General features: G+C 45.2%; 7 protein-coding genes across 7 annotated transcripts; 1 reads left to right on the forward strand and 6 right to left on the reverse strand.

The window, feature by feature from the left end:
* Nucleotides 1-1,422: 1,422 nt before the first annotated feature.
* erg1 (squalene monooxygenase erg1) lies at nt 1,423-3,435 on the reverse strand. Its single transcript, XM_025611363.1, has 2 exons — nt 2,091-3,435; nt 1,423-2,018 (listed from the first exon to the last, which is right to left on the reverse strand). The coding sequence occupies exons 1-2, from the start codon at nt 3,259-3,261 to the stop codon at nt 1,750-1,752; spliced, it is 1,440 nt and encodes a 479-aa protein (XP_025469186.1). The 5' UTR covers nt 3,262-3,435; the 3' UTR covers nt 1,423-1,749.
* Nucleotides 3,436-3,607: 172 nt separating this feature from the next.
* Nucleotides 3,608-6,780, reverse strand: BO94DRAFT_513587 (pentatricopeptide repeat protein). Its single transcript, XM_025609849.1, has one exon. It carries the CDS (start codon nt 6,622-6,624, stop codon nt 3,805-3,807), a length of 2,820 nt encoding a protein of 939 aa, XP_025469187.1. The 5' UTR covers nt 6,625-6,780; the 3' UTR covers nt 3,608-3,804.
* Nucleotides 6,781-6,967: 187 nt separating this feature from the next.
* Nucleotides 6,968-9,449, reverse strand: BO94DRAFT_622900 (putative tetracycline-efflux transporter). Its single transcript, XM_025617108.1, has 3 exons — nt 8,812-9,449; nt 7,296-8,748; nt 6,968-7,238 (listed from the first exon to the last, which is right to left on the reverse strand). The coding sequence occupies exons 1-3, from the start codon at nt 9,076-9,078 to the stop codon at nt 7,159-7,161; spliced, it is 1,800 nt and encodes a 599-aa protein (XP_025469188.1). The 5' UTR covers nt 9,079-9,449; the 3' UTR covers nt 6,968-7,158.
* Nucleotides 9,450-9,489: 40 nt separating this feature from the next.
* BO94DRAFT_622901 (ferrochelatase HEM15) lies at nt 9,490-11,234 on the reverse strand. Its single transcript, XM_025617109.1, has 3 exons — nt 10,828-11,234; nt 10,179-10,761; nt 9,490-10,119 (listed from the first exon to the last, which is right to left on the reverse strand). Exons 1-3 carry the CDS (start codon nt 11,047-11,049, stop codon nt 9,662-9,664), a joined length of 1,263 nt encoding a protein of 420 aa, XP_025469189.1. The 5' UTR covers nt 11,050-11,234; the 3' UTR covers nt 9,490-9,661.
* A 166-nt stretch (nt 11,235-11,400) lies between these two features.
* On the forward strand, nt 11,401-13,885 carry akuA (putative DSB repair complex subunit Ku70). Its single transcript, XM_025617110.1, has 6 exons — nt 11,401-11,633; nt 11,693-12,304; nt 12,361-13,207; nt 13,270-13,373; nt 13,440-13,676; nt 13,735-13,885. Exons 1-6 carry the CDS (start codon nt 11,568-11,570, stop codon nt 13,837-13,839), a joined length of 1,971 nt encoding a protein of 656 aa, XP_025469190.1. The 5' UTR covers nt 11,401-11,567; the 3' UTR covers nt 13,840-13,885.
* Nucleotides 13,886-14,299: 414 nt separating this feature from the next.
* BO94DRAFT_394128 (uncharacterized protein) lies at nt 14,300-14,613 on the reverse strand. The gene has a single exon (XM_025607343.1). The coding sequence runs from the start codon at nt 14,497-14,499 to the stop codon at nt 14,338-14,340; it is 162 nt and encodes a 53-aa protein (XP_025469191.1). The 5' UTR covers nt 14,500-14,613; the 3' UTR covers nt 14,300-14,337.
* A 114-nt stretch (nt 14,614-14,727) lies between these two features.
* On the reverse strand, nt 14,728-15,177 carry BO94DRAFT_462542 (HNH endonuclease signature motif containing protein; the record flags this gene model as incomplete). Its single annotated transcript, XM_025607978.1, has 1 exon — nt 14,728-15,177. The coding sequence occupies one exon, from the start codon at nt 15,175-15,177 to the stop codon at nt 14,728-14,730; it is 450 nt and encodes a 149-aa protein (XP_025469192.1).
* Nucleotides 15,178-20,409: the final 5,232 nt, after the last annotated feature.

Here is a 20,409-nt window from a genome sequence, read left to right on the forward strand (position 1 = left end):
TCCGCATTTTTTGTTGTCCTGAGCACGTCTAACACAGGTCGCACGCCAATATGTTAGGTCAACCCGAATGATCGCTGTGTTTGGGGAGAGAAAATCGTCTCCATACCAGGTTCATTTTTCGCCGGATCAACATTGCATCACGGCCCTAAATCGGCCGGATAGCCTGCAACGTGCATGGCTTTTGTACAGCCTGTGCTACAATTTTACAAACGACTACTTTTTGGGAGTTGAGCTTGAGTATACCAGAGGACCCTTCGATAAACAGAAGGGGTGTTTTGTGGTACTGTATAAAAGAGGCGGCGTCCTCTCCTGCAGATGACATGATTTCGGTTGCACTTGTTTTTGCTACTTTTATGCAAGTATATGACACCTTACTTTCCCCATCCTTTGTTTTTCTCTCTATTTCTTTCCCCATGTTCCATATTGGCGTTTTGCAAGGTTAAATAACGGAAAATTGGCAAGTCAGGGGGTTTGACTGGTTACAATGGGTTACTTGCGTGAATTGCATATGATATATGTACCCCTTCCTCTATATTGTTGTTGATTTGATATTTTGTGGTTTCTAACCCTGACGGGTTTGGAGTTATCCTTAACTCCTTGGGGGTGTGGTTGAGCTTTTTATCACCCAGGCTGTTGTTGTGCCCATATGTTCATGCATACGGGCTGTTCTATCTACCCCTTGCTTCCTGCAATTGCGCTGCACGGAGGACAGCAAAAGTGAAAAAGCAGACCGAATGAAATATATCCGCGGAAGCATGAGATCCAGGAAAAGGTCAAAACCACCTGGTCTGGATGTGTTGTTATACACCAAAGCTGAGTGCACGGTGGCCTGGTTGGCTCGTTCCCTCCCCCTTTTGTTCTCTTCTTACTTGGTTGGTACGGTTTGCTTCCCTTGTTTTTGCCGGCTGTGCATTTTTTGAGGATTATATCCAATCGGCATGATCATCGTCATCATTATCATTGTCCATATACCATCATAGCAGGGAGCCAGGCGAGTGGGTTCATGTTGTTGTCTTTGCATCCTTGCGTCGTGCTTGTCGTTTCTGAAAGAATTTGTTCTTGCCTTTGTCACATATCACGTCGATCAGGGTTGGGCAATGGGTTCGGATGTAGATGTTGGAATTTACATACAATAGAGAAAGAAGAAAAAAAAGATCAAAAGTTGTTGACAAACATTGATGTGGCTCAGTCTTCATTCAGGGAAGGTCCATTCTCTCATGAAACGTGTTGTCATGAAGCCTTGGGGGTACTGTTTGTCATTGTTGTCTGGGTCGGAACAATCCAGCATTTGAATGATCTCTTTGGGTGTTCCTAGGAAGATCTCTTAGAGAAATTAGAACTAGACTATTCGCTATATATATCATGTATTTAGGAAGTCCGGGTCAAGTATGCGACTCGGCTAATAGATCGATATACAAATACATATTCTTGAGGTATCTCGACGTGTGGTGAGATCATGCGTCTTGAGCTAAAGAACAGCACAGAGAGGGAAAGAGACGTAGATGATAGGTTGATAAAAAAAGATGGGGGGGAAAACTAATAGTACAGTATGGAAAAAAAAGAGGTAATTAAAAATATGTGACGAGAAAGTGGAATAGTATGTACGGGTCATGGCTTTCCGTTAGTGAAGCACGAACATGCATCTCATGAAACGGATTGACTTCATCTGGGTCCGTTAAGTGTTAAGGGATGAGGAGGATGGGTGTCTGGATGGATTGCATGCTGGGAAGGAGGCAGAGGATTTCTTGGTTAGCAAAATGCCTCTATCAGCATGTAAGGGAAGATGACGATGCATGCCGTCCAGAACACCATGATGCATTGGAACAGGGACAGGGGAAGTTTATATATGGGGGATTCGGTAATGACGAGCCAGAGCGATAGGAAGGCGACACTGAAGAAGTGCCAGAAGAGGACGGCAGGCTTCTTGATCAGACCACCCAGGAGACCTACAGGGCCGCTGGTCATTCCTAGCTGGAAGTAGCGAAAGCAGCCTCGTTGAAGAGCACGGAGATTTTCGTCTAGAGATTCTGAGCGTTAGCTAGCGTCTTATTAAGGTTTGACGGGGTGTCGGTGAGGATTATTAAACGAACCATTGGCAGCAAACAGAGCGTAGAGGGCCTGGGCCAAAATGTTGATGACTGATGATGCCTTCTTCCGTTGCCAGTGGAACGAAGACAGCTGCTGCAGCACTTTCTGGTGATCAGCAAGACTGGGAACCTTCTCCGGACCTAGCAGGTCACGCAGAACCACGACGTCGTTGAAAGCGACAGTCATTCCTCCACCGGTCAGGGGATGCCGCATGTTGAGAGCATCGCCCAAGATGACTAGACCTGGAGTCTTGTTCTGTGCGCTGGGGAGATACGAATTGGGCATCGAGCGCAGCTGGCCCTTTTCTAACGCAGTGACGAAGGAAGGCTGGATAGATTTGGGAAGAGAGGGTAGGACGACGTTGCGAAGGTGTCCCTTGACACCGCCGTTCTTAACAGAGGCCGATGGGAGATTCTCGGGAATGTCGATAAGGATTCGGGTCTCATGGGTGCCAATCTGGTACACGAGGATAGGGGCATTGTCGCTCAGAAGAACGTGGCCATGATAAGGCTTTGGGAGGTCTGCATCGATCAATTCCAAGCCCCAGAATTTCGACCGGACCTGGGGGGTGTTGGTGTGGTATTGTTTGCGGAATTTTGAAGCATAGCCATCGGCCACCACCGTAAGATGGCCAAAGTAGCAATCCTTCATGTCCTTGGTCACACACTGAACCCCAAGAACCTGCTTGGTGTGAGAGCAAGTGACCAGGTCCGTAGCCTTAGTCTCTACCACTGTGACGTTGGGACACGCCAGCGCGGCCGCGCGCAGTTTCATGACAAACCGGCCATGGTGGAAGCAACGGCCTTGCGGGGGCGGCGACGACGGCGACGGTTTGGGGTACGCGAACGACACTGGCTTGCCGAAATATGACACGTAGTAGCCCTCTACCGGGATCGCGTCAATGTCTTCCAGACAATCCGCGAGACCCAGCTTCTCGAGAGCCTCGACGCCGCCGGGTTGCAACAGCTCTCCGACGATGCGGTCGGGCTCCTTCATGGAATTCTCCAGCAGCAGGACGCTGCGCCCCTGTTTTCCAAGTGTCACGGCCAGTGCGCATCCCAAAATGCCGGCGCCCACAATCACGACATCGGCATGGTGGTGGATCAGCCTGCGTTGTTTGGCCGCATCGGCGGAGGGGGGGGTGGCATGGCCATTGGCGACGGCGGTGGCCATTGTGCGGGAGAGAGACGGGCGAAAGGAGGTCAGAATCGACAGGGCAGGCAGGACTGGCAGGAGGCGCAGGGCATATTTTGTCTGCGAAAGAACCGGGAGGAGAAGGACGAGAGGAGGTACAGCAACAGATAAGCTGCGCAAGAGCAGGCAGAAAGGAGGGAGGCTAAGAGGCAGGGAGGCAGGAGGAAAAAGTTGCGGGTTGGCCGTGAGTGTGGCGTGACATGTGAAAAGGGCCCCGGCTCCCGCTAGCCAGCCCCGGGGAGGAAGGACACCGTACGATGCGCATGCCGCCAACGGGCCTGCAGTCGCCACGATTATTTCATCTTCTTAGTTGCTGGGCTATAAGCTCTAGTTAACTCTAGTGTCTAGTGCCTGGAAGGATGGAACTCGATAGTTCGGCCCAGACAGGTCAGGGCACGTCGCTAATATAGTAGTATACACAAATCGCCCGGATGGTCTATTTACACATGAACACCAAATGACACAAGATAAAACAGTATCGAAGTGAATGAAGTACAGGTTCCATCATCCCCCCTGCTCCGATCACAACAAGTCCTCAACGTCGCGAATCTGTCCCAGACAGTGCTTCTCGCTCCATCGAAGTGCGATGGATTTGGGGTCGATATCAATGCGGCCCAGCACAGCCTCCAGCTCATATTCCTCATCCCATGCCCCAACCGTCTCTTGAAGACGCGCCTTCTTGAACAGCTGTCCTTCATCCAGGGGTCGTTTCAGCATCTGGCGACCGGCCTTTTTCACCGTCGGGTTGGTCTTGAGCTGCCACATCTGGGGATCACCCTCGCTTTTCTTTTCTAGCAGATCAGCGGCGTGTGTCAGGTACTCTACCTTTTTGGTCTGCCTAGATGCTTCTTTCGTCCCGGTCACTGAGTCCAGCTGACGATGCAGGTTGCCAATGACCCGGCGGGTTTCAATCACGAAGTCGCGATTGAGTGCGCTCCCTCGAGCAAGCGCGGTCAGAATGCACCACCGGATGCCGGGAATATTGTCGGTCGCCGCAAATGCACGCAGAAACATTTTCATGCAAACCCCGTCAAAGGCCAAGGATTGCCGGTAGCGGGACATGTAAACAGCTGCCAGCAGTTCGATGGCCAGCTCGGGCTTCTTCAGGGCGATCAGCCGCCTGCTGGTCGCAACAGTGATGTGGTGCTTGATCGTCATCTTCTTGTTCGACCAGCAGAGCTCGTAGAACCGGAGTACCGCCATGTTGATGAGCTCTCCTTCGGCATCGGAACCCACTTCCATGATCTGGCGGAAGAATCGAGGGAAGTACTGGATCATATGACGAATGTTTCTCCACTCAGCATCAATGAGAGCCCGAGCCGCACCGAGGCCATCCTCTAGCAGTGTGCAAATGACAGCCAGTTCAACATGCAGTTGCTTGATTTGGAACCGTGCGTTTTTGGCGTTCTGGAAGCACTTCACGGCCTCTATTAGCTTACCAACATGCATGTAATGTACCATCTGCTTGTGGAGCTTCTGGTATTGATCAACTGGCCTCGAAGGTGTCACATGTTGCAGCGTTCGTTGGTACCACGGTAGCGGGCTCTGCGTATATGGCATCAGGTTGACTTCCGGGACGGGGAATGAACGCTGGTCATATCCGAGCACATGTTGTGAAGTGGCGGCTTGCCCGTATTTCACTCGTGCCGCCTGCAACATCTGCCAAAATCCCACGGGTGCTTCCTCAAGAGCATGACGACGGACTCGTAGCATTTCCAAGAAATCCTGGTCATTGATGTAGGTCGGCCAACGACGATCACGTGCAAACTGTATGAATTCGTCGACCATGTCCTTGTCCCCCTTTTCCACAAATGCCTCCAGGATGTGTTTGTATAGGATCTTATCGGGTACCAATTTGAAATCGTCGATGTAGCGATACACAAAGTCACGAATTTCGTCGCCCGAATGCGACACCCAGTATTCAAGAAAGATGCGATCGAATATCGGTGTAAAGTCGAACCGTCTCGAGGTCAGCTTAAGCTCATGCATTTCCCGTAACCCAGCGTCCACACCCTCCCAGTCGCAGCTCAAAGCCTTGCCATATACCACAAGACCTTTGGTCCGGCAGCGAAGGGGAATGCCGTACGTGGTAGTCATTTCCTTGACCAAAGCTTCGGCATCGGCAAGCCGACCAAATTCCACATAAGCTTTGATCACGGGGTTGAAGAGCTTATCAGTCGGCTCCTTCTGCAACCGCGGAAGTATCGTTAATATTTTCTTCAATTGCCCGTTCAACAGCTCGATGCTCCTTGTTTTCTTCCATAGTCCTGTAAGATATGCGCCGCACAGACCACAGCCACGATCAACCTCAAGGTTTCGAAGAAGAAACCATTTTGCGGTGGTGAGTCTATGAGACTCAAGCAGGCATCGGAGAACGATATCAACCATTTCCGGTGGAACCTTGAACTTGTGCATATATCGACTGAAAATTGTGCCGACGGATTCAATATTGCCATTTCTCGCTAATGCGAACAACAGGATCTTCCACATGCCATGGGACACTTTGTCCACCTCTTCTAGACGCTCGAATATGTTCCTCGCAACCATTACGTTTTCTTCCTTGCAATTGGCGTACATGGCTTTGACTGCGAGTTCCCGCCTGTCCGAAGATATACCCTTTAGCGTCGCGGGATGGGCATCCAAAAATAGATGGGCAGCATCGATTGGCCGGCCATGGTCGAGAAGTGTCTGCATTTGATCGGTGATGGATGGTTCGTCTTGCAGCGTATCCCCTGCCTCATTCTTAGCAGTTTCGTTCCTTGTGCTGTTGGTTGCCTGTGAAAGGGCCGTCTTTGCTCGGACCAGGGCATCCGTGGATCGTGTTAGATTAGGAGGAAGGTCGTTCACTAGGGGCGAGTTCGTTGGCTCTTGTCCGGGGTTGAGAGAGTCAATCAGCTTCAAACGTGCAGAATCCAGAAAAGACCCTGCAGGGGCAGGTGGTTCAAGGGCTGGAGGTTCTTGGTCTTGAGACCGAGCATCCAAGCTCAAATCGTCGCCATGCATGTCCACCTTAGCTGGAAAAGCTTGCGCTTCCCGTAGTTTCCGATCCTGCTCTTTCAATGATTCCAGGCCCATGAACTCCCCCGCTTCAGCCGCCTCCATCATACGTGCGAGTCGTCTTGCCGCAGACGTTGCATCGTAATTTGGCGCAGACGTCTGAAGGGCCCGCTTATTCTCGACTATTCGTTCCGCGACGCGCACCCGACGATGTACGTCGTAGGTAATAGCTGCAACCGTACAAAAGCTTCCCACAGTCGACCCTGCAAGAGCTAATCGGCGGAGGACTCGTAGGGCATTTCGCGAGGGAACGGCTGGGGTACCGTGGGTGGATTTGGAGACCATGGTGGTTCACCCTGCGCACCGCAGACAGCGGGCTTGATTGTATTACCACTGAACCATTAAATAAAAATGGGATGTGAGGGCTCAACAATGGAGAAAGCGTCAGAGACCCAGCGCCGGTAGGTCAATTGGGACAACTGGGGTCAGCGCTGGAGCAGGGAGTGTTCCCGGGCTTTCCTGCGGAAAGTTTGCAACAGCTCGGCCGAGTTGGCCTCTACCGCCCGCCGTACAGCTTCCGGTCTTTTCCCGGGTGAAGCCACCCCCGTGTACAACCCCTCCACCTACTAGGTAGTATTACACAACTAGTCGCCTACTACGTGCTTATGGCAAATACCAGTGCTCATTTCATATCGGCGGAAATACAATTTCACCTTCATTTTCCATCCGATATATCGTACCACTACCAACGGATAATCAATCTAATTTGACCGAAAGCCGGCCGCTATCGGCGGATAGGCCGACTGTACGGAGTACTGGGTACTGAGTACTGAGTAGGTACTCTAGAATTACTCCAGAGTCTTAACTCCCTCCCCCCCCTTAGAGCATAGAGTCAGGCACAAACCCCTCTTCGTTGGCCTCCTCATGAGGACTGCCCGGATAAGAGTCTTCAAGACAGACTACCAAGCGTGAATCGTAAGTAGATGATTCCTAGCCAGTGAAACGGGATCACATACCATGTGGTTTAATGTAAAAGCTGCCACAGAAAGCCAGCCCGAACAGAGCTCCCAGGCAAACAAATACCGTTGGAGTGAATTTACCCACTGTCAAGCTGTAAAGGAGGCTGCAAACGGTTGGGGCAACTACTCGAGCGAGAGCATGCAAAAGGCCTTTCGCTCCAAGGATCTGCCCTAACCGTTCACGGGGTACGTGCTTCGTGAGGGATGACTGCAATGTCGGTATTGCGATGCCTCCAAGCGCTGTGACTATACCCGAGAGCACCATGGCCGAACTCTGATTCGACATTGCGTATCCAACATAGCCAATCATTTCTAAGAGAAGAGAAATCCGTATAAGAACGACCTCACAAGTGCTAGAGCCGGAAACGATATGCTCTGGTTTCGGCGGTTCACGAAAGATTGCTGTCACAATTGGATACACAACGAAGAGGTTGACGACCCGAGCGATGCTTACAATAGATATAAAGACGCTCGATTCGACATTGCCCCAATCGAATTTATACTCAGCATAGATGATGACCACTTGAGCGGTCCCCATTGCCACACCAAATGCAATGGTGTCTATCGCGGTGAGAAGAATGATGTTTCTTCGCAACGCCGGACTCGCACCGTGACGGTTGGGAAATAGAGCACTTGGACGTCCGACTGGCGGGAATAAAATGGATAGAGGAGTTATTAATCTTTTGGGGTTCAAGTTCTCCAGAGAGAGCCAACCCGCCTCCCCTTCATTAGAAACCTTGCTCCGGTGACTGTCTCGTGAAATATGCTGTCGTTCTTTCGACAATGATTCTGGGACAATGGTCAAGACTGCTATGAAGTAAAGCACATGCAATGCTAGCGAAGCATTGAAGGTACTCAGTGCTTGTCCTGTTTTCTTAATCAGTATAGCCGCCAGCATTGGCCCGGCCGCGACACCAACGAAAAGGGAGCCGTATATGTACCCGAATGCCGCACTCCGCTTCGATTGAGCGGTGCAGTCGGAGGCATAAGACATCGTCAATGCCATTATAGTCGTAAAAGATCCACATAGGCCGTCCACGAACGCAGCAAGTAGAAGCACATTCACGGATACAAGATCTGGTCTGGCTGCGACGAAGACGGTGATGGCTTCTGCCAAAACTGTTCCAAATGCACTAAGGGCTAGAATCTTCGTTCTACCGTAGCGATCGGATAGATGGCCCAGTCTCGGGCAGGCTAGCGCAGATAGGATACCTGCCAACAGATTGAAGTACAACTGAAACTGGGCAAGTTTTGACTGAACCTCAGGCGTCTGGCACTGCGAATTATGACTCCCAATAATGACAGGGAGATACGTAAAACCTGGACTCTCAGTCGCCTTCCTGGCCATGTAGTCCCTGCAGATGAGAGACATCATCAAGTTAATCCTGGGGACCGCGGTGCCCCCAACGCCCAGCATATAAACTATGAGAAACGGAAGAATCCAGAGGAGCTATGAGGTATCAGAACCTGGTAACTTGGACGTTGTCCACTCGATGCAACAAGAAATACTCACGCTCGGCCGTCTGCAGGTCCGCCAAAAGCTTTCCTGACCAGCGGCGGCCTCATTTTGTGGGTCAGTCAGGCTCTCATGAATTGATTCGAGTTCTTCGTTTTCTTGTTGCAATAAGGGCGTTTGCTCATGGATGTGGAACGGGATGGTGCCTCTCCGATTGCGTGCCCCAGCATCAATAATTGGCGGTCCGGCTTGCGATTCCCCATTAACCTCGGTATGCATGGCAGGGGACATGTCGCTCTCGATAGTTGGTACGCTGCGAGCCATTTGGCTGAAAAACAAATTGAAAAGTTTTACCGAGCAAAACAAACTGGCAGCTACATTTGCTTGCTCTTGGTGAAGGAGCACGTTTTGGAGGGGAAGCGATGTTGCGGGAAAGGAAGGACTAAGATAAACCTAGGTTGCTTATCAATCGGCATGAGACTGACGACAGTCCAACACTGCTCGTTGAATAGGTAGGTAGATAGATGGAGCCAGCGAATGTTCATGTTGGGGTACACAGTACGGAGTACCGAAGGAGCTGACGTGACTGGAGCGTTGTCCTGTGATTGTTTCAAGTCAAGGATCCGCCACATGCATCACCAAGCAAGGCAGTCGTGAGGCTTGGCGATCAGGACTGATAACCGCGGGTTTGGACCACTTAGACCCCTCCACGCGCTGTTACCCCTATCTACACTCGCGGATAGTAAAGCAAAGCCCACATAAGGGTGTTTGCAAGGGCAAATCGTTCTTCACTGCCAATTTTGTCGCAATGCCAACCTCCATGGATTGTAGGTATAAACTATCGTACACGAAACGCCAGCCACACCCAGGAAAATCTTATCAGAAAGGGGACGTTGCATCCAGCAATTTATACAACCAGAGAAGCATCCTTTTCACCAGCAAAGAACTTCTTCTGCTCTAAACACCTCTCACTCTTGCAGCCTTGACACCGCAATGTCATTTGCAGAGAGCACTTCTCGCCTTTTTGCAAGTGCTCTTGAGCAACATCTGCAAGAGCTTGTATGAATAAGGGGCTGCCGTTGAGGCTTTCAGCTCGCTTGACTCCGGGATGATTCGCCTCCTCCATCACTTCAAGATCCAGCTCATACAGGGTCTCAATATGGTCGCTAGTGAATGCGATCGGTACGAGGACGATATCAGTCTGCCCACGCTTCACATACTCTTGGACTGTATCGCTCGTCTGCGCTCCGAGCCAAGCCCTTGGTCCGACTTGAGACTGCCAGCATAGACGGTACGGGTTGCTGAAATTGAGCCTCTGCATCACCGCATGGACAGTCGCTGCGACTTCAGCTGGGTACGGATCGCCTGAAAAGAAAGAGTTTAGATATTTATCGGAACACCTTCATAAGACTTGTCTGACTCACCTCTGTTCACAACACTCATTGGCAGACTGTGGGCCGAGAATAAGAGAACCACGCCCTTTCTTTTCTCTTCAGGGTAGGTCTTGAGTTGATCCTCAATGTTTTTTGCAAAAGCCTCCACTAAACCAGGGTGCGTGGGCCACCGATCGATAACGCTCCATTGGATAGATCCGGAAGTGTCCACGTTACCGTTGGCTCGCTTACCCTCCAGCCGATTCCTCCACTTCCATAATTCATTCAGAGAGCTACCCGTAGTGGAACAAGAGTACTGTGGGTACTGCGAGAAGGCGACAGCACGGCCACCTTTGCCGTTGCCAAACCCATCTTCAAGCAATTTTGTATACACTTGCTCCGTCAAAGGCGCGGCGTAACGGAATGCAACATACGGCTTGTGAGGTGCAGTCTCCGGGTTTATCTTGTCCAGCAGCTTGCACATTTCCTCGCATTGGTATTCCGACCACTTTCTGATGGGTGAGCCCCCGCCGATGTCCGAGTACTGTTTCTGGATTTTGGGCGTCCTTCTTTTCGCAATGAGAGGCCCGAGATACGTCTGGAATTTGCCCAGAGGGATCAGGTCACCGTCGGCCTGCAACAAGATTAGGTATTAGAGATGCAGCAACAAATCGACCGCTTGCAATAGTCAGAAACGTACGAAGAGTCTGCTAAGGAAATCCTCCACTTCGTCTGTCGTCGATGGTCCTCCCATGTTCAGAAAAACCATTGCCGTAGGGCCCTTGGAGCCAGTTGCATCCTGAGTGACGGGAGGGACCGCTGTTGCAAGACCGTGTCTTCGTTCCTGGCTATATCCGAAAGAAGCGCGAGTTGCCGGTCGCAGCAATTGCCGGGGGAGAGTAAGCGAACGGCGGAGAGCCATGGCGGTTGTTATTGTTATCTCCTCGTGGCCCAGACAATGGACATACAAGAAGGGGTCCTTTGTATTGCGAATCAGCCTACCACGAATTGAATGCGCATCGGTGGTTGAAAAAGATGAGTGGGCTCAGGAGCGTGGCGAGGACAGCTTGTACGATGCGGCCAGGCGTTATGGAAGCCGAAAAGTCCAGAACGGCTTGATGACGGAGCGTCCATGGGGTTAACTCCGAGGACCAATGGGCCAATTGGAGGCTCCCGAGCGTCATCAATTCTCGGCGGCAATCACATGATGTTCGTGTCTCCCCCGCGTCTCTTCCGTTCGGGCCATCGCGTCACCGCGACCGGATGTAGACCGTTCGTTCATACTCCGTACTAGGCCGCCTCCGACTGCAGGCAGCAAAGGCCAGGCCAGGCAGACAGAACTTCCTTCCCTTATTGTCGTCAACTTTCTCGACTCGCCTCTTTCTACTTCTTCTCCATGGCCCCCCTTTGGATGACTTGACCGATTCTACGATACACAGCATGGCGGACAATAACCCACATCGGGAAGAGGAGGCGGTGGAGGAAGAAGAGGAAATCGATGAGACTGTATGCACATCCTCGCAACAAAAGGTGACTAAAATCATGGGGCTGATTCACAAGTCTAGAGCTACAAATCGGTGAAAGATGCTGTTCTCTTCGCGATCGACGTCAGCGACTCCATGTTGACCCCTCGCCCCTCACCAGATCCCAAGAAACCAACACATGAATCGCCCGCTACTGCGGCCCTCAAATGCGCCTATCGTTTTATGCAGCAAAGAATCATCTCTAATCCACAAGACATGATGGGTGTTCTGTTATATGGGACGCAGGCGTCTAAGTTTTATGACGAGGATGAAGACAGCCGAGGAGACCTCTCCTACCCTAACTGTTACCTCTTCACTGACCTGGACGTTCCGTCTGCGCAGGAGGTCAAAGATCTTCGAGCACTGGTAGATGATGAGGCAGAATCAAGGGAGGTGCTTACTCCGGCAAATGAGCAAGCCTCTATGGCGAACGTCCTATTTTGCGCCAACCAGATTTTCACATCGAAAGCGCCAAATTTCCTCTCACGGCGGTTGTTCATTGTAACCGACAATGACAACCCCCATGGTAATGATAAGTCTCTTCGGTCTGCAGCAACTGTACGTGCTAAGGATCTCTACGATCTTGGTGTTACTATCGAGCTGTTCCCGATTTCACGGCCCGATCATGAGTTTGATAATTCCAAGTTCTATGATGTAAGCTACGTTTTTTCATTGTGTGATAGGCAGGTCTTGCTAACTCAAGATGTGAGGATATCATCTACAAAACGTCACCCAACGATCCAGAGGCTCCTGCTTATCTGCAATCTGATCCAAAGGCATCAACAGCAACCGGTGATGGAATTTCACTTCTGAACACTCTTTTATCTAGCATTAGTTCCAGAACTGTGCCACGCCGTACGCACTTCTCCGACATGCCTTTGGAGCTTGGGCCCGATCTTCGAATCTCGGTCTCTGGCTATATACTTTTCAGACGGCAAGAGCCCGCTAGAAGCTCCTTCATTTGGCTTGGAGCCGACAAACCTGAAATCGCGAAAGGAGTCACCACTCAAAGCACAGACGATACTTCCCGGATGATCGAGAAGTGGGAAATCAGGAAAGCTTATAAATTTGGCGGCGACCAGGTAACCTTTACATCTGAGGAACAGAAAGCACTCAGAGACTTCGGTGAACCAGTGATCCGGATCGTGGGCTTCAAGCCTATCGCTACGCTTCCTTTCTGGGCGAACGTGAAGCACCCATATTTCATCTACTCATCCGAAGAGGACTATGTGGGCTCCTCGCGGGTATTTTCTGCTTTGCATCAGACTCTTCTACGTGATAAGAAGATGGCACTTGTCTGGTTCATCGCACGCAAGGGTTCTGGCCCAGTTCTCGCTGCTATGATTGCAGGTGAAGAAAAGATAGATGAGAACGGTGTACAGAAGTACCCTCCCGGGATGTGGATTCTGCCCCTTCCTTTCGCCGATGATGTTCGACAAAATCCAGAAACCAGTCTGAATGTGGCCCCGGAGCCATTAATTGATCAAATGCGTGTAATCATCCAGCAATTGCAGCTTCCAAAAGGGCTGTATGAGCCTCTCAAATACCCAAATCCATGTAAGCATTTCCCTCATGCCTTCGTGCAGTGGGTTTGAAGGAAGCTGATAAGCTGTGGCCAGCCCTTCAATGGCATTACCGCATACTGCAGGCCCTTGCATTGGACGAAGAACTTCCCGAAAAGCCCGAAGATAAGACAATTCCTAAATATCGTCAAATTGACAAGGTATGTTTGTTACACTCAAGACCTATACTCTATCCTTCGCGGATTCCGCTAACAATCTTGCTTTAGCGTGCTGGGGATTATGTCTTGTCCTGGGCTGATGAACTCGAAAAGCAATACGCAAAGATCTCGGCAGCGGCACCTCGTCCCACAAGCACCCTTGTCAAAAGAGGGGCAAAGGATCGAGCAGGCGAACTGGACGATGATGGACCAAGCAAACCATCAAAGAAGGTTAAGGTTGAGGAGGCCTCAGGGGGCTTCGAGGAAGAGGTTCGCAAACATTATAAGAAAGGCACTCTATCCAAGGTAAGCAGATGCAACCATGATGATATCATACACATCGGTTAACAAGCGGTCTTCTTAGCTTACGGTCGCCATCCTGAAGGATTTCCTGACCTCTCATGGATGCTCCACTGCTGGAAAAAAGGCAGATCTTATTGGGCGAGTGGAGGAATTTTTGGAGGCATAACCCTTTTAGATACACCCTTAGGCAACCAGTAGTAGTTGTGACCTCGTATGCTTTCTAGACGTCCTTGGTAGATCTGATCAGTTGAAGCAACCGAGGGTTTGCTTCCTCCGTTAAGCGTCTATGAGTTTCGTAGATACGCCATCTGATAACATAGATTCATGACAGGTCAGGTCTGGCGCTACGTCAGAACAGGTCTTGGTAGGTCAAGGCAAAAGACAAAAGAGAATTAGCTGATGCTACTGGTGAAAGGAATTCTTTCACTCATGGGCAAGCGGGACACTCATCTGAAGACTACCTGAATAAAATGCTACTATATAATGTTTCCAGGCCACCTCCAATTCTGTGCCCCTGGAAATAGCAAAGACACCAAGAGGAATCACTACGCGCTTATTTGAGTATCCCAGAATGAGTTGATCAGAGACCAGGATGCGCCAGAAACGACTGCCAGACTATAGTGGTTGTTAAGTGAGCCGAGTTTCCTGCTTCTGGCTGCAAAAACTAAAACCGAATATTTTGGGTATGAAATGAGTGAACTATGTAATAACGCCGGGCAGTAGTGCATATCCATGTATACCGAATTGTCGCTGTGATCAAAAAGTGATACGAGCGTGGTTCTGAACATGAGTGAACAAGCCACCAAAAATGGTTGCTTGTGAACATCTCAGCTTTTGTTCATAATTCATTCGGATGGCAACGTATTGAAAAAAAAGCAAAACAAAAGAAGGCTACAAAGCAAAAGAAAGCAGAGGGTACATCTGCACCCTCTAAAAAACCGGAACTCCGCGTTTCTCGTATATAGACGCGGCTATCCACCAGACAAGCAAGGTAATAGGCTTTCGATGATGAGAAAGTGCAGCCGTTGAGCCGGGACTAAAAGCTTGCAGACTCCTAGCACACAGACATTTCTTCAAAACAACCATCAAGACAACCAGCAAGTTTGAAACGCACATATTCATCGATACGGCTCGTGCCATTTGACATCACTTGCCCGCCTTCCATCTCCTCCATATCCCTAAGAAATTTGTCAATAAACTCACCCGCAGCACTCAGATGAAGAATTTTCGCTATAGTATGATGGATCTTCAGAAGATCAACAGATGGCGGGTCTATGTTTCGGTCTGGAGTGAGATACAGCGTTCGGGTGACAGGAAGCTTCACAATTTGAAGTAAGCGGTCTTGTTTCACATAGTCGATCTTGTAGGTGTGAGGCCCAATATATTTAAATGTGATCTCAAATCTACCAAACAACGTGTGAAGATTCTGGGTCAAAGTAAGCGCATTCATGGGTCGGTCAATGTCATTCCCACTAATGAGGGGAATAGCAGTGGGATTGAACATATTTAGTATCTTATAGGTCATTTGCTTGTTCTCGGCCTAGATAGATTGTAAGCAATAGATTAGAGGCGAGATTCTGGATGGATACGCACCAGCTTTGGATCCCCGTCAATACTGGTGAGTGATATGAGAGAATGAGGAATTATATGTACTACTTCCAGAAAGGTCATCGCATCACTCTCCGGCAGCAATGACTCTCCGTCATCGTCTTTGAAATCGGTTCCATCTTTTGCTAATCGATCCTCAGCTTCCTGGATATCGAATTTTCGAGTTACAACGCATCTATGGCGGTCACGCAAAAGACAGTCTCGTTGTAAAGTGGAGACGCGTTGCGGAGTTCTGATACCTGCTTCGGAAATTTGAGCATGAGAAAGAGATGCTGGCGTAGGTTGAGGGGTTTTCGCAGCTAAAGTTTTTACTAAACGAATTTTAGTTCCACGCATTTCAAGTATGCGTATAGCAACATACAAGGCAAAAAGAAGTTATCGATCAAAAAGTTCGCGAACATGACCAGGCTTTTACTAAGGGCACTTTTGTCCGAGGTGGTCCATGTAGTGAAACTGTCCAAGCGAGATAGAATATGAGTGATGGAGGGCTCTGCATCGCTCGAGACACCATCTAAATGGTGTTCAATGAATGAGAAAAGGAGTTTGAGAAAGCTATCTTTATCGGAAATCTCCTCTTTCATCAGGCGAATAAGAGAAACTGGTTTCAAGCCTTTTTCGGTTGCCTGTGAAGGTTCGAATTGCTCGATGATACTATCAAAAAGCCTCAGCGCTGCGTCGCGGTCTTCTCGCTTCAAGGGCTGGGGTACAGGCACGATGACCCCTTCCAGTGGCATCCGATGTCGGTGATGTGGAACAGCCATTGTCAATTTCAAGGGCAAGTTGGGAGTACTTTCAATTCTTTACTAGAAAAAATGTCCGGACAGCCGGTTGGTCAGTAGGCGAGCGCGTCACGTGCCCTGTCACGTTAGCCACTGTTGTTATCCTTTTCATCCCGTGTAGGCAGAAGCCTTCTAGTTAGTCATACCAATATCACTTATTTTCTTCGGCTTCATATTCTAACAGATTATAAGCCCAGCTCTTTACTATAAAGCACTGCTACATTCATTATTAAACATTATTTAAAAGAATTCTATAAAATTTTAAATTATTAAAAATTCTTATAATACTTCTATAAAGTCGCGACTGCAGAGATATTAAAATCCTTTCCTATAATATTAACAATCTTGATTCTGACTAGTATTTATAATCTATGATTAACCACTTTATATCAACCACCAATTAGAAACTAATTTGAGCTAGAAAAGCCATAAAAAGATTTATAATAAAAAGTAAAGAAGAAATTATATTATTCTTATATATTAATAAAGATAATATAGCAAATATAAATCCCTTAACTTAAATAGATTAAATCTTAATAAAACTGTTAAAGAGACTTGCTAAAATCTTAGATAAATTAAAAGAAAATATATGAATTTTAATATATAAAACTTTATAATTAAAACAGTACTAAAGAATATTAGACTGTAAGATTTAATAACTAAGAAATCAGATAGATTTTTAATTATATATATAGATTATAATATCTAGCATGCAGTATTATTAAATCTATAATTATAATTAATTATCTAATTAAATAAGAATGTATTAGAATAATTTATAAAATTAAATAATCTGAAGAACTATATTAATAATACTTATAAAATAATTAAATATTTTATTTTTAATTATAATTATATTATAATCCAGACTACCTGGTTTAAATTTACTAAAATATCAAGATCAGAATATTTAACTATCTTTTAATTTATTAATAACTTTAGAAATATATATTCTTTAGCTCAGCAGCTTAAAATTAATATACAGCTATACTGTACTTTACTAAATCTACTAAAGAAAATAGAGTCTGACTTACTTAATTAGATAGCTAGTATTAAACTCTATCTTACTAATATACTATAGAATTACTAACTAAGACTAATTTCTTTAATTACTGTAAATATACTATAGAAAAAAAAATAAATAAGAACATAAAAATTCTGTAGTATTTACTGTAAAAATAAAGATAATCTTCTTCTAATTATTTAAGAAAAGACATTAAGTAAAAACAATCTTTTTATAAAAAGATTAAAATATAAAAAATTATTTTTGAAAAATAAAGAAATTATTATAAATATTATATAGTAACTGTAGCTTCTGCTATATTAAAAAATATAAGTTTTTAAAATACTAATATCTTATTCTTAATCTTTATTCTGAAGACTAGACTTATTATATTTATAATATTTAATATTACCAGTTGAAAAATAATACTAAATTATCAAAATTAGTAATCTCTATAAAAGTTATTCTAGTAAAATAACTAGTAAAGTTATTTATTATAACTTATATAATTCTGTCTGCCAACTCCACATTTTTAAATAATAATATTCTAATTATTCACTTTAGTAATATAATAATAGAGAATTTCTCTAACTATTTATTATACTAGATTTATAATACTAGAAGTTTCTAGTATCTTATCCCAGATCACTATTTACTAGCCAATTTTTATAAGCTTAAGTCTTATAAGGTTTATATATATAATATCTCAGAGAAGACCCTAATAAAGATAATTACTATAAAGATAATTACTGTTTTTCTAAAAGTAAATAATATCTTTATTAAGTTAAATATTAAGATTTATTATTAACTAGAATTATCATACAGACTCCTATCAGCTCAATATTTTTAAGAAGACTTTAATATCTATAAAATTAATAAAGATCATACTCTGCAGGATATAAAGACTAATAATATTATTAACTATATATAAGTGATAAAAAAGATATTATTTATTGAAGTTATTAATTATAAAATTAGAATAATAATCCTTAATTCTCTATTACTATATTATTGATACAGCTATATCAGCTTTTAACAGATTAATATTATTATATAATTTTACTAGTTATTATTCTAAAGACTATATTGTCAAACCCTAGGATCGCTTCCCTGTTCCTGTTAGCTTAGCTTCTTGTTCCAATACGTACCTTCGAACCAAATCGAGGTGTCAAACCCTAGGATCGCTTCTCCCTGTTCCTGTTAGCTTAGCTCCCGTTCCAATACGTACCTTCGAACTGAATCGAGGTAAGTCAGACTGATGACTATCTAATGATGACTGGTCCTGAACAAGAAAAGAAAGTAAGGCCAGATAGTGCCGCGCAGCTATCCGTAAGTGAGTACAGACAAGTATTGTTGCTAAGCTTTACCAAAACGTGTGGTTACTTAAAGATAATATGATTAAGCACGAAGAACAGAACTAGCTAAGTATATGAAAGAGTGTCCTTTTATCCTATTCTTCATTATAATATCGCCATATTATATCATGTTACTTGATATGTTATTTTATGTTACTGTCATGTCCTGTTATAGCGCTGCCATGTCCTGTTATAGCACTGACATGTTATAGCTTATTAGTAATATATCCATCATGGTCACGTGCCGTGTAACGGCTCCGGGTGTTGGTTACTCAGATCAGGATTCTACTCGATAAGAGTCCTTATCGGTCCGGGCGTAGCCTTCTGCCTGACGTGTCCGCCTCACTAGTCATTCAGCTAGCAGGGGTCCGTAACACCACTCCCCCTCTTCAAGGTTTCTTATCCTCAAGGAACATAAATCAGCAGCGTCCCCCTGTAAGGTAAGTATCCAGTACTGTTTCCAAATTTTCATTCAAATCATTAATTATATCGTCCAGTTTCTTTATATGTAAGAAGAGTCTTTGCTAATAGATTAAAGACAAGGATTTTCTTACAGTCTTTCCTTGCAAGCGCTGTATCCATCTACACAAGGTATGCATCAAATCCGAGAGTTCTAATCACTGTAACAAGTGTGTGAAGACAAACAGTATCCATTATAAAATACCTGATTCTTTCTTCTCTAACACTAAGTAAAAGCATTTAATCAAGGCTCAAAATTCTATTGAAGAAGAAGAGAAAGTCATCCTGGCAAAACTTCTTTAATTATAAAAGCAAAAATAGTTATTATAAAGACAAGTTGATGATTTCATAACTCGTGACATAAAAGAGATTAAGAAACTAGAAGAACTCAAAAAGCAAGAATAAAAGAAACATGAAGCATAAGAAAGATTATATACTTAAAAGACTATAATATCCAAGGCTAAGGCTAGTACTACTGCAAGTAGTAGTATTAAACTAGCTGCCATGTCCAAGCCCGATCTTAGTTTATCCTAACTAGTTAGCTCTCCTTCTTTCTGGACGAATTTCGACTTGTCTGTTAGTAGTACTGCTCCACAAGCTGATGATAACCTGTCAAATTCTTGATAAGTTCCTACATGTTTTTTAAGATATCATATCCTTCCCATTTTACCAGATATTATAATCTACTGCTAATCTTCTTATAGTCTAAGATCCTTTTAACTTTATATTCTTCTTTTGTATTATCATCGATCTCCATGTTTTCCATGATTCTAGTGTTCTTTAGTACAGGTTTTAACAATGAGATATAAAACACTAGGTGAATTTTGCTCATTGATTTTAGTAATCTTAACCTGTAGTTGACCAGTCTCTTCTTATCTTTGATGATAAATGGTCCTAGCTTGTAATAATCAAGCTTCTGATTTAGTTATTTTATCTTAATATTTCTGCAGAGTAGAAACACTTTCTTTCCTCTTTTTAGATCAGGTTTTTTTCTATATCTATAATCATAGTACATCTTGCTGCGTAAGTTCATGAACTTAATATCTTAAAATAACTATATATATATATTTTCCATAAATATAATAATATCTTCAGCTATATTAGTAACTAGTTACTTTCCTAGTAACATTTCCAGAAACCTGGAATAGTAATTGTAATTAATATAGAACAGTAAGACTCTAATAATCAAGTAACTAATATTATTATATAAGAACTGTATTATTAATAATAGATTTATCTAATCATCCTACTGGTAGTTTATATAATATCTTAAATATTATTTAATCACTTAATTAACTCTTTCTGTTTACCCATTTATTTGTAGATAATAAGTCATTATTATTTATTCTTTAATTTTTATAAAATCTGCAAGTAATCTTTAAAACTTTAAAATAAATAACTTGTTGTCAAACCCTAGGATCGCTTCTCCCTGTTCCTGTTAGCTTAGCTCCCGTTCCAATACGTACCTTGTGAACTGAATCAAAGGTAGTCAGGCTGTTGACTATCTAAAGATGACTTGATCTGAACAGAAG

Source organism: Aspergillus sclerotioniger (assembly GCF_003184525.1).
Source record: "Aspergillus sclerotioniger CBS 115572 chromosome Unknown BO94scaffold_9, whole genome shotgun sequence".
In the NCBI taxonomy this organism is placed as follows: domain Eukaryota; kingdom Fungi; phylum Ascomycota; class Eurotiomycetes; order Eurotiales; family Aspergillaceae; genus Aspergillus; species Aspergillus sclerotioniger.